Source organism: Saccopteryx bilineata, chromosome 2 (genome assembly GCF_036850765.1).
Source record: "Saccopteryx bilineata isolate mSacBil1 chromosome 2, mSacBil1_pri_phased_curated, whole genome shotgun sequence".
NCBI lineage: Eukaryota > Metazoa > Chordata > Mammalia > Chiroptera > Emballonuridae > Saccopteryx > Saccopteryx bilineata.
This window is the reverse complement of record NC_089491.1, coordinates 176460197-176477010: the sequence shown is the minus strand read 5'-3', so window position 1 is coordinate 176477010 and position 16814 is coordinate 176460197. Positions and strand designations below refer to the sequence as shown.

The 16814-nt window shown below is 52.4% G+C and overlaps 2 protein-coding genes across 3 annotated transcripts in view; one reads left to right on the top strand and one right to left on the bottom strand.

Annotated features, from left to right (window-relative positions):
* STAT6 (signal transducer and activator of transcription 6) overlaps nt 1–16814 on the top strand; it is an 87790-nt gene that overhangs the window by 27330 nt on the left and 43646 nt on the right. The window lies entirely within an intron of this gene.
* Nucleotides 1–16814, bottom strand: part of LRP1 (LDL receptor related protein 1) — an 81620-nt gene that overhangs the window by 47517 nt on the left and 17289 nt on the right. Inside the window, exons 7-14 of the mRNA XM_066258743.1 lie at nt 7442–7604; nt 7119–7341; nt 5957–6146; nt 5371–5514; nt 3859–4095; nt 2491–2671; nt 1370–1592; nt 346–547 (exon numbers count right to left, since the gene is read on the bottom strand). Coding sequence (XP_066114840.1) covers nt 346–547; nt 1370–1592; nt 2491–2671; nt 3859–4095; nt 5371–5514; nt 5957–6146; nt 7119–7341; nt 7442–7604 — 1563 coding nt within the window. The remainder of the gene's footprint in view (nt 1–345; nt 548–1369; nt 1593–2490; nt 2672–3858; nt 4096–5370; nt 5515–5956; nt 6147–7118; nt 7342–7441; nt 7605–16814) is intronic.

Here is a 16814-nt window from a genome sequence, read left to right as displayed (position 1 = left end):
GGGATGGAGGGGAAACGAGAAAATAGGGGAGGAGACGCATTAAAGTGAAGACAGAAAGAGACGCAACATCGAGTGGACCATGAGCATGTTGAAGAAGAGGAGATGCAGGCATGGGGCAGGGAGGGCGATGGGGAAGGAAGGGCAGAAAGTAAGATTCAGATGAGGTCAAACAAGCTGTGGTATTCCCCGTAGGACCACAGACCCTGGCCTGATAAGGAATCTAGGTCTCACTCAAAGGGGAAGAGTTGGCCACCCCTCTTTTTGAGAGCCTAGGATCCCAGGGGGAGTGCCTTTACCCCCCTATCCAGATCCCACCCCATCACCAGTGTCAGCCCCAAGGGGTACCTTGCTGCTGCTGGGCATCATACATGCGGATCTCAAAGATGGGGGGCCGCTCACTGCGCAGAAGGGTCACAGTGGGGGGGGCACCTCCTGTGCCCCGTTCCAAGCGGTAAACACTGCCACTCCGGTACTCGGTCCAGAAGAGGTAGTTGCCGTGGTGACAGAGGCCAAAGGCATGGTTCAGCTCAGGACCCTCATACACAATCTAAGAATGAAGAGGAGGTTACTAAGGAGCTAGAGACAAAAAACAGCGGGACTGAGAGAGGCCCAGAGAGGTCACTGTTTTGTACCCTCATTTATCTGTATCCCAGGGCGGGTCTAGTTTTCTCCATTAGCCTGGGGGCCCATGAGGCTGACAGCTTTGCAGAGTGAGGTGCCTGACCATGAACCCAGCAGGAGGCTGACGGCGAGCGTGTCCATACTGTCTTCTCTTGTGCCCATTCACACCTTTCATATCCCTCCAACACATACGTGCACACACACCACACACACATAGCCCCCACACACAAAGTACTGAGCACACAGACAGGATTCATTGCTTCATCCAAGAAACATTTGCCCAGATTTATTTAAGGCCAACCTCTGGTAGGCACTAAGAAATGAAAAGGACAGGGTAATCGGGGTGGAAGAAGAGACTGAAGACAACATCCTAGAGGAGGAGGCCCCGAGCAGTGTGCCAGGTGAGGGGAGCTGGGGTGGAGGCAGAAGGAACTGCATGAGCAACGGCCCAGAGGGCAGCCCCCCCAATGTGTGCTGGGAATGACAAGCTGTGGTCAAGCGTGCAGACAACATGTACAGTCCAGTCACGGATATACTCTACTACAGGCAACCCTCTAATAACACAGCACATAAGGCACACAAGCGCACAGATGTACACATCCATGGAGACACAGGTAAACACAGAGGAAGCCCAGTCTTAACCACACACAGGTGCCCACACATTCACACACACAGAGCCTCATCCACACATAGAAATAACATAGCGACACACATATGAACACCCACACACAGGTGCATGCCTGCTTACCTTCCGGTCTGTGCCATTGAGCAGTATGGTCTCGATGCGGTCATAGAAGGCATCCACCCAGTAGAGGCGCCCGGCTGGGATGTCCAGGCTCAGCCCATTGGGCCACAGCACTGTCTTGGAGGTGACAAAGATGTCTCGGTGTGAGCCATCCATCCAGGCCCTCTCTAGCCGCCCTCGTCGACTGTCCTTGGGGTCCTCCTCCCAGTCCGTCCAGTACATCCACCTGTGGGCAGCAACTGGTCAGCATCATATGAGTCACTGTTGCCATCAATAGCTTCCCTGTGATTCCAATCTAATTTGTGTTGTCCCAGAGCCCCTCAGAAGGGTCTTTCTACCCTGCTCAACGCTGGCCCAGACATTTCATTCATTCATTCCTCCATTCAACAAATATTTGATAAGTGCCTACTGCAAGTTAGGCACAGTCTGGCACTTGGGGACCCAAAAAGGACCAAGGTGGCCAAGGCTTCTGCCCTCCTGGAGCTCATATCCTACCTAGGGAGACAGATAAGAAATAAGTCAACCAACAAGGTCTCACATGTCGGGGAATGATAAAAGCCAGGAAGAACACGAAGTAGTGATGGCATGGGGAGTGACCAGGCAGCAGGGAAGGAAGGCCTTTCTGAGGAGTTGGCGCTTGAGCTGAGATGTGAATGCTGAGAAGGAGCTAGATCTGCAAGTACCTGGGAATTCCAGGCAGAGGAACTACAAAAGCAGAAGTCCTGAAGCAGGAACAGCAGGAATGTGTGCTTGAGGCACAGACAGGGGCTAGTGAGAACAAACTTCCAAGAACAGGAAGTAAGGTGCAGAAGAGGTCAAAAGAGCTGTGGGCAGACCTGTAGGACCCCAGGCCTGATAAAGAATGTAGATCTCACTTTAAGGGCAAGGGAGCCAGCCAGCTGAGGGCTCGGAGCTGGGCGTGACAGGACAAGATTTCTATGTATGTGTTTAAGGTGTCACTCTCACTGCGCTGAAGACAGGGACACTTCTCCTTTTAGCTTCCCATTCTTGCTTAAGCATCCCACCTAGGCAACCCTCCCCTATTCACTCTCTGTCTCATTCGCCACTTCTGAGACCTCACAGCGTGCCCAGCCCACCCAACCCAAGGCCCTGGGAGGACTCACCCATTGAGTGGATCCACCACAATTGCCCTGGGATGTGTCATTTTGCCCTCTATTAGGGTCTTGCGGGTCTGAGCAGCTTTCTCCAACCTGGCCACACTGATGGTCTTCTTGGGCCCATCATCCGTCCAGTACAAATTGTCCCCCATCCAGTCCACGGCCACGCCCTCCACATTGTGGATGCCTGCAGGAAGTGAAGGGGCCGCAATGGAGAGCCACAGAGGAAGCTCAAAACTGCCTGCCTCCAACTCTTAGGGTGCATGTGCCTTTGAGCAACCTGGCCAGTAGGGAGGGTAGGGAGCCTTTTGTGCCTAAGACAGTGGGCAAGACAGTGACAGGAGGCTGAAGGAAGGAGCTGAAAGATCATTTGTAATGCCTATCTGTGTTGAGGCACAAAGCCTCTCAAAGCTGCACACGACAGCCAGCACAGCTACGCGGAGGATGTGAACTCTCTGTCTGGGCCTGAACTAGTGTTGAAAGCTGAAGCAATGTGCTCTGGGCACAAGTATGACACCATCCCCAGCCTAAAATTCCTGAGCTGACAAAATGAATAAAGTAGGAAGTGATTTTTCACTTAGTTAAAGGTTTCATCTCCAGTGTCCTTAAATAGCAGTTCCCCTGGTATAGGGAACCCCAATCTTTTCCTGATGAGGAATTACTTTTGATTTCTCCAAAGTCTCAGGACTGCTGACTGCTGAGGTTTCTCTGACCTATGGTCAGTTTGGGGAATAGGGCAAAGGGTGGTAACTGGGATCAGCTAGATTGATTAGTTAGGGAGCTCTACGCTGGGGCCTGAGTACAGTTTTGGGAATTCCTCACACCAGCAGAGGAGGGGCAGAGCTCAGCTCAGACCCTCCTTGCAGACTGATATTCAGAACACAACATATTGTTGACCTGCCTGAATAGCTCAGAGGGAAAAAACTGGATTCAGTTCACAAGACAGCATTTTTTCAGGAAATAAGAATGCAGCTTTTGGCTGCACAGACCCTGTGTGTGCACATGGGTATTGATGTGCTTGCTCCAATTCAAGGCCTCAGGCCTCTACTGAGCTGTGTTACCCCCAGTGCCAGGGCTCAGAGCCACTGGCTGAGACCCTGAGTTTTCCCAAGGGCTGGCAAAGATGGCCCATGCTGCCTAATCCATCCATCTTCCTGCCTCTTGTCGACTCTGCCAAGAAGGGGGTCACACAGGGGTCAACCTGTCGTACCCTCATCTCCATGTCAACCAGCCCAGCCAGCCAGTCAGTAGATGACTCTCCATGCTAAGAGTGCCCTGGGAAAGAGACGTCTAGGCCCCAGCTAGTTTCCCCTCCCGGGCAGGTGCCGTCCCCTGGGAGTCCTCTCCGTACGGCTCCTGCTTCCAGGACCTTACCATCCTTCAAGATAGTCTCCCGCTCAGTGCCATCGATCTTCTGGCGGCCAATGAGGTAACTGGTGGTGTCCGCAAAGTAGATGAAGCCAGTCTCAGCGTGGAAGTCCAGGGCCCGTGGGTTCATGAGGTTCTCAATGGGGATCATGTGCTCATCGGGGACCTTGGCCCCCATATCCATTCCCCGGATGATTCCTGGCCGGCCCTTGCCGTACACGAGGAAGAGCTCGTGTTCTGGCTCTAGGGCCGGCACAGACAGAGGCACCAAGTCAGACACACAGACGCATGCACACAACCGCCGGCTGGCATCTGGACGCAGTGGTCCGAGGGGCTAACATGCCCCAGCTATACTGGGTCAGGGGTTGTGGGGGGCAACAAGGCTCTGGGTCACACGGACAGACACAGAAACATGTAAGGCCTAGAGGACAACACCCTGAGGGTTTTACCTGTCTTCTAGGGGTGGGAAATGGGTCAAGGATAGCAAGTAGCTTGTTTTCAGTTAAGTGTACTGCTCAGTAGTGAAATTAGTGGCCCGAAAAAAAGCACTTTCAAAATATGTTGGAATCTGATCACTTTTCACTTCTTCCGCTATCATCCCAATCTAAGCCACATCACTTCTTGCCTACATCATAGAACTAGTTTCCTGCCTGTCCTCCACCCAGCAGCCAGCATGATGTTTTTACAAATCTAAATTAAATAATGTCACTTCTTTGCTCCAAAGTTGCCGAGCTGACACTGGCCTCAGAGCCTTGGCATGGCTGCCTCCCTCTGCCAGAAACGCCCTTCTTCAGGCGCTCTGCCTCACTTCACAGACTGCTTAGCTCAGATTTCATCTCTGCAGAGAAGCCCCCCCTCCCCACGGCTCTATCTAAACTGAAGCTCTCATTTCATCACTAATTCTGTTCTCCATTTATTTTCTTCCTAACACCTACCACCACCTGAATTTTTTTATATTTATTTGTTTGCCTGTCTCCCCTGACAGACTATATGCCCTTGGAGGACAGAGATGACATTTACCTGTTCATTGCTGAGTTCTTATTTTAGGACAGTGCCAGACACGGAGTATATGCTCTTTATTTACTTGTGGAAGGAAGGAAGGAAAGGAAGAAGAAAAGAAGGAAAGGAGGGAGAGAGGGAGGGAGGAAGAAGGAAAAAAGGGAGGGACGAATGAGGAAGGGAGGGAAGGAGGAGGAAGGAAAAAAGGGAGGGACGGATGAGGAAGGGAGGGAAGGAGGAAGAAGGAAAAAAGGGAGGGACGGATGAGGAAGGGAGGGAGGGAAGAAAGAAGGAAGGGGCCAATTTAAAGCCTTCTATAGAGCTGGAGTGGGGTAATGGGAAAAGTCTTGTTTTTAGATGTGGGTTCAGGTCTGTCACTGCCCCTTACTAATGGTAACACTGGTTAAGTTCCTTCATCTCTCTGTATCTCAGACAGAAGCGGTAGGACTATGAGGAGGAGGGTAAGGACAGCTTCCCACCCCATCCCAGCAGGCATGCACACCCTGCCCTGTTACTCACTCTTGCATGACTTCCCATCACTGCCCAGGCTGAAGCCGGAGCGGCAACGGCAGGTCCGGGCCTTGTGGCTGTTGGCCAGCAGGCAGATGTCAGAGCAGCCACCGGGCTTCCCATACTGGTCATTCTCACAGGCGTGGCTCCTCACTAGGGGCAGGATGGAGGGCTAGTCAGGACCCCTCAGGGTCTGTGCCTAGGCCTTGACAAGGCTTCCTGAAGTCTTCCCACACTCCCTCCTGCTGTAGTCTTTGTGCCTACTGTCCCATTTGAGGACTTAGAAGCCACAGGACTGGAACCCCACTGCCTTACCACAACCTAGTCATTCAGGTGGGGGCTGCTGTGGTCAGGGAGAGTCACACCGTTGCCCGTAGCCAGGTGTTTCTCCTCTAGACCTTAGCAGAAGGGGGAAAGGGTTCTCTGGGAGTGGGATCTGGAGGCTGAGGGGCAAGAAGGGGATAGCAGAGGAGCTGAGCAGCCAGGGGACATATAGTCTGGGGTGGATGGTTAGGAGAAGCAGTCATTATATGAGAGAATTAGGGGTTTGTTCCCACAGGAGGGTCCCTGGAAGGGCTGTAGGAGCCCTGCTCACCTCGGGGCTGACGCCGCTGGTGATAGATGTGGAGGGCACCACCCTTGTCCACACGGGTGACAACCTGGTAGTCAGTGCTGTTGAAGCGGTTCACGCGGATCACGCTTGTCTTCTGCTGGGCATTGGCATTGTCCGAGTTGGTGGCGTAGAGATAGTTCTCAAATACAGTCAGGCCATACAGATGCTCAATCTGAGATGGGCAGGCCGGAATTGTCAACACAAAGAAATCCTCCGTCTGTTTCTGGAGAGCCCCTCAGCTCCCCATACAAACACCATTGTTTGCATTCCTAAATTCATCCCATAGTTGTCTAACTCCACACTTTACTCTTTGTCCTCTAGCTGGACGATCCTGTTCTTAAGATCTTTGTCAAAATCCCACTCATCCTTCACAGAGCATCTCTTTGAAGAGACAGTCTCTCCTTCCACACTATTTTTCTGGCTGTTGTGCACTGTCTGGTGATTTGTGTACTACCCCACTTACTCTGCTCAAACCCCTTGAGGATAGGAACCACGTCCCCCCTAGAATCAGGCACACAGTAGATGACAGCAGGACTCCAGACTAAATTGGAATTGGGAACTGAACTCTGTCCGTTCTCAGCCCAACTCCAGTGTGCAGCTTTAAGAGAGCTGAGAGGACAGACTGGCTCCAAGCAAGCCCTTTAACAGCCCCCACTGCCCACAGAACTTATCTAAGGTAACCAGCTATCCCAGTTTGTCCAAGACTAATGGGTTTACTGGTTCGTGGGACTTTCTGAGCTAACACCAGGACAGTCCCAGGCAATCCAAGATGGCTGGTTGTGCTAATTATCCCTGAATGGAAAGCCCTCTCTGAGCTGGCAAGGCTTTTAGACTAGGTTTGAGTGCTGTTTCTCAGGTGTGTAGCCTCAGGCAAATCACTTAACCTCTGAAACCTGCCATTTTCATCTGCCAAAAGGGAACTGAGTCATCTATCTGCTCATCTCCCAGGGGCTGTTGTAGGGATCAACTGAGAAAAAGGAAGTAAAAGGTGTTCTTTCACATGACTATTCCCAGCACGGTGGAAGCCGTGACCGGTCCTTTCACCAGAGTACCCATGACCACCCCTCGGCCCCCAGAGGGCTCAGGGCCACCGAGGTACCCTACTGCCCTCCTCTAGTGGTTCCCCTGCGAAGGCACCCCTCACCAGGATGCCCTGGATGATGGTCTGCCGGCCCTTGCCCTCGTAGTCCACCACTTCAATGTAGTCCAGATAGGCATCAGCCCAGTAGACAAGGCGGCTGACCAGGTCCAGCGTGATGCCATGAGGAAACACAATCTTGCTATCAACCAGCTTGGTGCGGTTCTGCCCATCCATGTCGCAGCGCTCCACCTTTGGGATCTGCCCGTAGTCAGTGAAAAACACTTTCCTATGGGCGGACGGCGTGTTACAAGGGTTCTGGACATTGGGAAGCCACCCTTCCACTGCTTCCCCACTTTCAGGGCAGAGCCCCTGCCTGCCCCTCTTACCCCATGGCAGGGTCCAGCGCAATGCCCTTGGGATTGTAGAGCTCCAGGTCCAGCAAAGTGACACATGTGTCTCCGTTTCGGTTGCAGACAAAGATCCTGTCATCAATGTCATCCACAAAGTAGAAGTTGCCTGTCAACCAGTCAATGGCCATCTGCTCCACATCTGCAGAGTGAGAATGAAAGAGCTATGGGGGAAGGCCCTCCCACAAAGAGCCCACGCTTTGCTGGTGCAGAACCCACTGCTGAAAGCCGACTTCCTCCGGGGCACCCTTCTACACCACCCAGGCTATGGCCATCTCTCCTCTTTGAGTGCTTATTGGGAGTTACCAGCAGTAGCACCTTTTACCTTGTGATCTCTGCCATCTTTCCACCTATCTGGTCTCAAGGAGAAGTCTCAGTATCTTCCCACCTAGCCCCACTCCCCATGCCAAGTCAGGGTAAGCACACCGGGGCACTGGGTGCATGTTTGCTTGTCGGTTGATTGGCAAGCTTCCCTAACTCCAGCCCGTCCCTGAAACCCATCATCTTGGAGACCCCTAAAATGGTGAGGTCAGGTTTGCTATCCTATTTTTGTTGTTTTTTTTTTTTTAAAAATCTGCTTTTACTTGAGATAAGAGCACTCATGCTAAAACATCACACATCTTTTTTTTTTTTTTTTTTGCAAGAGAGACAGAGACAGAGATAGACAGAAGGGAGAGAGATGAGAAGCATCAACTCATAGTTGCAGCATTTAGTTGATCATGGATTCTTATATGTGTCTTGACCGGGGGGCTCTAGCTGAGCCAGTGACCTCTTGCTGAAGCCAGCGACCTTGGACTCAAGCCAGTGACCATGGGGTCATGTCTATGATCCCGTGCTCAAAATGGAGAGACTTTCATATATGGTAAGTCGAGTTAACCCATGCTAGCCAGAGCACTGACTGAAAGTGTTGTATGACTTTTTTATTTTTAATTTTTTAAAATTTATTCATTTTAGAGAGGAGAGGGAGAGACAGAGAGAGAGAGAAGAGACAGAGAGAGAGAAGGGGGGGAGGAGCTGGAAGCATCAACTCCCATATGTGCCTTGACCAGGCAAGCCCATATGGCTTTTGAACCTGCGACCTCAGCATTTCCAGGTCGATGCTTTATCCACTGCGCCACCACAGGTCAGGCTTTGTATGACTTTTTAAAACGGTGCTCTAGCCATTTGGCTCAGTGGTAGAGTGTTGGCCCGGCGTGTGGAAGTCCCAGGTTCGATTCCCAGTCAGGGCACACAGAAGAAGCATCCATCTGTTTCTCTACCCCTCCCCTTCTTGCTTCTCTCTCTCTCTTCCCCTCCTGCAGCCAAGGCTCGATTGGTTCAAGTGAGTTATCCCCTGGCGCTGAGGATGGCTCCCTGACCTCCACTTCAGGCCCTAAAAAATGGCTCCAGTTGCAACAGAGCAAAGGCACCAGATGGGCAGAGCATTGCCCTGGTGGGCTTGCCCTGGGGCACATGAGGGAGTCTGTCTTTGCCTCCCCTCCTCTCACTAAATTAAAAAAAAAATGGAAAAGCAGGTCATTTATCAGTAAATCCAGTTTGAGAAAAAATAATGCCAAAATATGGGGATGAAAAATGGATGGAAAAAGGAAGGTCCATGGTAGCCAAAGGTTGGAACCAGTGACATGAGCCAAATTTCCTCTCTTCACCCCCATTCCTATTTCTTCAATGTCCCCATTGCTCAATTTCCTCATGTCGGGGAGGACTTGAGGAGAGAGTGCATAAAGTAGAGGGCCATCAAAGGACTCTGAAGGTAAACTGAGGCATAGCTGAGCAAAAGGAGGGGTCGTCAGAAGGGGAGATGTGGGGGAAGAGGCTGGAGATCGGGTGCCACACTCGGTCTACCCCACGGGATGCAAGAGACCAAAAAGGGCAGAAGAGAGTAGGAGTGGGATGAGGGCAGTAGGAAGTCTAGGAGGCAGGAAGTCTAGGGTCAGGGACTCCTGCTGACCTCCTCTGGGCCCCTTCTCTCCAGGACCCCCTGGCTCTGGTCCACCACTGCCTCCTCCAATTACCACCCTCAGAAGTGATGCCTCTTACAAACTGGGAAATCTCTAAGAGTGACTCCCTGGGATTTCTGCCTGGCACTCCACCTCCGACAACTTTCCCAACAGGGAAAGAAATCTCTGGATGACCCATCTTTGGCTGAAACTTACCCCCATTACTTACACTCAACCCAGTGGGGATTACTGGGCCTCCACACAGCTACAGGTGCGATGACTGGGCAATCAGTTCAATCCCTCCCCAATTCTTCCCCCCTGCATAGGAACTCAAGGTCTGTTTCCTAACAGTGGGGTGGGGTGGGGCCAAAGAGAATAGGAATATGGCTCCCAAGGAACTTGGCTGGGCCTTGACACTGACTCACAGTCACAGGACTTAGGTTGGGGGGGGAGAGCCAATTTGAGGCTTTCATCAGATTAGTTTCCTCTTCAGGTCCCCCCTGTTCAACCCCACTCCAAGGTGACTAGACAAAGGTCACATGGGTGAGTGACTGTATAAGTGCTGATGCACCTGAACCCAGCCTCTCTCTCTCTTCCAGGGCCTGGTGCTGACATGGGTGGAGTGGGGTGGAGCAGCCTGGGGATGTGGGCCCCAGGCTGAGTAGGAACAGTGCCCAATGCAGGGGTAAGGTGATCAAAATGCCCAAACATTGTTACAACAGAGAAAACCAATTAAAACGAATGCTTCTGGGTCACCTCCAGAGGAAGCCAAAGTCCCAAAGAGGGAGGGAGACCTGCCCACAGCCTCAGGCAGCCAGCAGGGTGGTTGAAAGGCAAATAGGGCTATGTGCCCTTTACTTGGTGGGCACGGTGGGGTCTAGGAGCTGCTGGCACATGGACAAACTTCATCATTCGAAGCTGTTTTCTGAGCACCAGCTGGTGCAGCTGCGTCCTTCTCTCTAACTTCCTGAGGCTTCCCTGAGTCACTGCCCAGCTCCAGGGCTGGCAACACCCTGCCCTGCTTGCCACCCACCCTTCCCTCAGCAAGAGAAGAGGAGAAAGAAACCTAAAGACATCTGATGCCGCCCCATCCAGGTGCCGCTCCACAATCATGCCCCCCACCCCAACCTCAGGATGCGCAGCTGACCAACTTCAGGCCTCCCTCCTGGCCTGCGTTCTCTCCCAGTTTCAGGAAGGAAAGCAAAGGGACCATCTTGCTCTCAGATATTTACCCTTGGCAGGTCTCCCCTTCTACCTTCCAAAGGCCAGGCAGGGCCCTACTCAGCAGGCCAGTGTGGAGTTGGCAAGAACTGGAGTCCCCAGCCCAGCCTGGCCTCCCCTTCGGTATTTTTGCAGCTGGAGACTATTAGTTGCAAGCAAAAATCCTTTGTTATCCAACACCCCCCCCCCACATTATTTTCCTCTCCCTAAAAGTCCAGATTTCTCTGCCCACCCCGCAACCTTTAGCACACATTCGCATGCACACACACAGGCCTGGCCACTCACACTATCCCAAGGCCAGCACCGAGATGAGCTCAGACTGGGAGAGGGAGCCTGCTTTCCCAGGCTACCTCACAGGCAATATTGGGGCCACTCCCGTCTGTCCGTGGCATGGGGGGCAAGTGGAGTCCTGGGGTTGAGTCTGGGGGACCCGAGTGTTCTGGCCTCACAAACCCAGAGGGTAGCTGTCTCCTTTGGTCCAGTCTCAGGTAAACCCCAGTGGAGAGAGGCTGTGTTGTGGGAGGAGATTAGGGGTGGTCTGGAGTCCTAGGAGTTAGGGTTCTAGCAGAGAGAAGGCTGCTAGGAAGCTGGGAGGGAGAGGATACAGTCAGAGGACCGACCACAGCCAGCCTGTGATGTCGCAAAGGACTTTCAGTTCCAGGACCCAGAATAGACCTGGGCTGTGTGTTTGTACGTGCTGAGCCCTCGTGTACCCCGACCCCCATGCTCAGCACTCTGCACTCCCCACAGCTCCAGTTTTTCTCAACTTCTCCATCATTCACAACGTTCAAGAGGCATTTCCCCAAATAGTGTCTGCTTTTCCAAAAACAACAGGCCCCACGCCCAAGAAGATCCCAGCTTCAGCTGTAGGATGCCAGTCACTCTCCCTAAAATAAGGTGGGGGCCTCTGTGCCCTAAGGAAATATCCCCAACACAAATGCACACCCAAATGTTTCAGGATAGGGTGCAAGGACCCTGGGTGAGGAAGAAGAATCCCATTAACCACAACCATAACCATAATCTCAGATAACCCATTGCATCTGGCCCTTATTCAGGAACCTCCACACCTCACTCATCACTCTGCCCTCCCCTGGGCCCAGCCTCAGGTTTGAATCATTGTTCCATCACCTTCTGTTGGGACTATGAGCAAGTAACTTCATGTCTCTGAGTCTCAGTTTGCTCATCTGTAAAATGGGAGGCACATTAATAGGACATAGCAAAGGACCTGGCAGACAATACACACGCCATAAATGAGAGCTGTGGTTTGTATCACAGTTGTCCTTCAACTCTACCCTATCTGTTATAACCTTTTCCATCAAGTTACCATCTGTGCCTCCAGCCAGAGCCCTGTGGCCTCCTGGCAAAAGGTGGACCCTCCAGGCGGGCCGTTTACAGGCTCCCACAGCCCCAGTAGTTCCTTTTATCAGAGCCTGTTTACCTGACTACAAATATTGAGAGGCTTTCATCTTTGTGCCCAGCTTCTGACACACATGTACTGATTCATTCAACAAATATTTGTTGAGTACTGAGTCCTCACTTGGTTGTCCTGGAGTCGGGACATCACTTTACTCCTTCCCTTTTACTGCCAGAATCCTTCTCTGGCCTTTAGATGCCCAAGACAGTGGGAGAAGACATCTGTCTGGTAATCCTCCTGCTTGGGGGGAGTGGGGGAAGGGCTGGGGAGATGATCAGAGGCTGGGGCCTGGCAGAAGCATTGCTAAATGGCATGTCCTCATGCTCCTGTTTCCTGCCAGGACCTGACTTCAGCTCTTCTTATTCAACCAGCAAGTCTGGGGCTCAGCCACACAGTGTCACCTCTATCTCCTGGGCCCTCTTCCTGCTCATAATTCCACCTGGGGGAAGGCCCAGATTACAAAGTATTCAGTCCTGGGTCCTAAGAATGAGATGCCTAGATTCTGCAGCTCTGATTCAGCATCAGAGCGAGTGTCTTCCTGCTGTTGAGAAATCCTTGCTGGGCTCTGATACACGTCTCTCTTGCTTAAGTTACTTCCTTTGGCTTAAAAACAGTGTGGGGGGGTGTTGGGAGCAGGGTGGGTGGGGTGGCAACGTCAAGGAGACAGGGCTGGAGCTATGCCAAAGACACAGAGCTGTCCCTGGCCTGGGAGAGCAGAGGGCTGTTAAATGATTAGAAAATTCTGAACAGGAATGGGAAGCAAAAGCACACGATGCAGAGGGCCCAAGGTCAAAGAGTGGAGTGGATAGAGCCCCTCAGTATTCTGACACCCTGTGGGAAAGAAAGGCCCAAGAAGAGAGTTGCTGGCTTTCATGCATAAAGTCTGTAAGTGTTCTGTGGGTATGAGATGGGAGGCTGAGAGAGCTTGGGTGCCCATTTCAGTGGGTAGACAGCTCCCCTTCTAGCTGGGGAAGCCAGTTCATCACAGACTCAGAGAGGCTGCTCTCTGTCCCCTCTCTGCCTTCCCTCTAGACAAATCACTACCCCGTTTCCTGTTGTGATTTTAAATGTGAGCGCGCGCCCGTGCGCGCGCGCGCGCGCACGCACACACACACACACACACACACACACACAAAAGAGGGAGGGAAAGGAAAAGTGAAGTTGACCAGCTGGAACTGGGAACCCATTTCGCAACCTTGCTGCCTGCAGCCTTGGGGGCCTTTTCTGGGCCTCTCCGCCTACCTTTTTCTTCCCCATGTGGCACGGTGCAGGGGAGAGAACTCTAGCACCACCAAGGGCCCCTCCAGAGCATCCCCTCATACACAGTCCAAATCTAAGTGACTTCAGCAAACCTTATTTCCTTCAAGATCTCTATCTGTAACCGTAGAACCCCCCCCCCCACAATCTTCTCAGGACTCCACTCCTGCAGTCTGCCCTCATTCTCTCTACAGTGGAAATATCCTCAAAACTGAAGGGAGTTAGTCAGATGACTGCAGTCCAGGCAATGCAGGGCTGGAGATAGGGCGGGGTTAGGAGACTTGCTGGGCAGCCCTGCAGGGGCTAGACAGGGCCTAAGGTTCCCCAAGGAGGTGGTCAGAGGTGGGGGAGTGTGGGCAGGCCAGTCCTGGCTCTTGGACTTCCAGGCCTATTGACCTCTCTGAGCCTCAGTTTCCAGACCTTCAGTCTTTTGTATATCACTTTCAAAATGCACATCATGTTTACGTATAGTTGTACTATTATTTACCTACTTTTTCTTTAAATCAACTCACTCATTTTGCTGCATCCTAAACAATCTACAAAATCATAGATTTGATATTCTAGTTCTAGGAGTTTCCTAATTAATATTAAATAAAAACATAACTAGCCTGACCAGGCAGTGGCACAGTGGATAGAGCGTTGAACTGGGACGCAGAGGACCCAGGTTTGAAACCCCGAGGTCTCCAGCTTGAGCGTGGGCTCATCTGGCTTGAGTGCAGGGTTGCTGGCTTAAGCATGGGATCATACACATGACCCCATGGTCGCTGGCTTGAAGCCCAAGGTTGCTGACTTGAAGCCCAAGGTTGCTGGCTTGCGTCCAAGGTCATTGGCTTGAGCAAGGGGTCACTCGTTCTGCTGTAGCTTCCCCCCCCCCCAGTCAAGGTACATATGAGAAGCAATCAATGAACAACTAAGGTGCCACAAGGAAGAACTGATGCTTCTCATCTCTCTCCCTTTCTGTCTGTTTGTCCCTCTCTCTGTCTCTATCACAAAAACAAACAAACAAACAAACCAAAAACATAACTACAACAATAAAAAAATGGACAGCTACACGCAACCTAAAATCAAGGCGTCCCTGCTTTGGGAAAGGCAGTATTGAAAACAGAGGGGCTGGCTCTGGTGCTCCCTAAGGGTCTTTGGCACCTATCGTTAAGTTCAATCATGGAAGCAGAGTCTTCAGACCTCCCATCATGCTTGGACAGTGGCAGAGGGGAGGATGAGCCCTGGAGTGACATCCTAGGAGGTGGGGGAGGGCTCACCCCAACCACCGGTAGTGAAGACACCAGGGTGGGGGCGGAGGGTCAGCAGCCCAGGCTGGGGTAAGGGAAGAAAGCGCACACACACTTCTCACAATGCTGGGGATATTGGTCAGTGACTTCCCCCACTTCTGAGTACAAACAGAGGGAAAGAGCTAGGGTCAAGACAGGAAAAAGCAGGAGCTTCAGTCCTGAGACTACTCACTCCACAAGCCTCTCCTAGAAGCTGCCCTGACCACTGGCCACCCCAGGGCCTTGGGGCCTTCTAGGGCTTTCAGAACTCAAAGCAAGTCTGGCTCACACATGCTCTAGGACCCATGTGAAACAGGCTCACTTCCTGGCCTCCTTCCTTCTTTCTATTCTATTTTTGTATCTAGAATTTTCTTCGTGTCAGGCTCTCCCTTCTTCCCACACCAGCAGGTGGGCTTCCCTTGGCCTCTTGGCCTCTGGACTCCAGCACCTCTCAATTGTCAGACTCCTCCCTCCTGCATGGGGTTCACCCCAGGGGTCTGAAGGAGGTCACAGCCAAGAATGGGATGATTGTAGGGAAGATTCCCCCATAGGGCAGAAAGAAAGCAGGAGAAAGCAGCTACCTCTCTTCTTCATCCCCTTTGGGGAGCTAATTATAGGCCAGCAGCCCACTGCACACACTGGTGAGTGCCTGGGACTAGCTACCCTGCACACCAGAGTAGACCATTCAGCCTCTCCTGGAAAGGGGAGATAAACTGAGGGTGTGGGGAGGGCACTAGGGGAGAAATACTTCCTACAGTCTCAGCTCAGGGCCCATAATTAGTATGTGGGATGAGAGCAAAACAACCATCCTCAGGATGACAGCCAGACATTCAGGCGGCAGGGGGTACAGGGTGGGGGCAGGGCAGGGAAGAAGGGCCAGAGACTAGGGCAAGAGGAACCTCCTTCGTCACCCCACTAGCATTTCTCCCCAGAACCTTGATCTCTTCTGGTCTCTTGGACTCTGCCCCAGAGAGGACCAATGAATCTAGCAGACTGGGAGGCAAGGTTGTGTTTGCCAAGGGAGGGATACCCGCCTAAGATTATTTCCTGCTTCTCCTGGGGAGGAAGGCAGGAGAGGGGCCAGGTCAGAGCAAAAGCTGAGAAGGTTCTCATCTGGGCACCCCTCCCCAGCCTCATACCCAGGAGCCCATGGTCTAGCCTCCGGGCCAGGGAGGGAACTGCTGGAGCTGTTTGCCCAGACAGGCCTATTGGGCGGGGCCCTCGATAAGAAGCAGGAGGGAGAGGGTAGATGTGTCATGGGGTCTCGCCCCAAATCTACACTATCTGCCATGGGGTTACCTGAGCTGCCCACTGCCAAGAGCTTAGCCAACCATGTGGGGCAGCCCCAGCCCAGCACTCCAAGGAGGACATATGTCTGATCACAGGGCAGCCTTGGTCACCAGCAGCCCAAGGACACACTGGGATCCTCTGGAGAAGCTGGAGCTGAGCTGTGGACCGTATGATGAGGCCACAGAGGGCAAGGGCTCTCGAAAAACCCCTGCTCCCCCCAGAAGCTCTGTGTCTTCTGTGGGGATCATCACAGAAGGACCTAATGAAGGAACTTCAAGATCTAGACAGGCCCAAGGTTCACAGTCTTAAACCTTTTGTGTGCCGTCCTCCAGCCTCTGGCTTTCACTTCAACTTATCTGATCTGAATAGACAACCTCAAACCCATTTTGCAGATTAGAAACCAAAGCAGAGACAGGGAATTCTGGTTTACTCAAGGCCACAGATCAATTTACCCTCCCCCGTGGGTCAGATCAACCACATCCTCGTCTTTCCCTCAGCCCTGTGATGCATTTCCTGAGAATGTGATGATGCCAGATGTTTTGTTTGTTTATACAACAGCATCTGAGCCGAACAGGACTGTTCCAAGCAGTGTATCTATGCTCTGGCCCCATCCCCAGTGACACCCCTTCTTCTACACCTAAGGTAGTAAAGTACAGCCTAGGAAGGGAGCCCAAAGGGGAATATCCTGGGTATCCTAAAACACTCAGGTGGCCCCAGAACTCACTGCTCCTCCTCTGGTCTCATCCACTGTCACAAATTCCCCCAGAAACAGCACCAGGATCCCACCACCCATGCTGCAGCAGGGGGTCTATTTGCGCAACATCCTCAAGGGGGACGTTGGGACACGAACACAGACCTGGCCAGGCCCTGGCTGCTTTGCCCTCAGCCACAACCTAACAAGGCTTCCCAGACCTTAGGCCCCTCTTTCCCTTGCCCTGCCTCCCAGTGCGAGGAAAAGCCCCTTG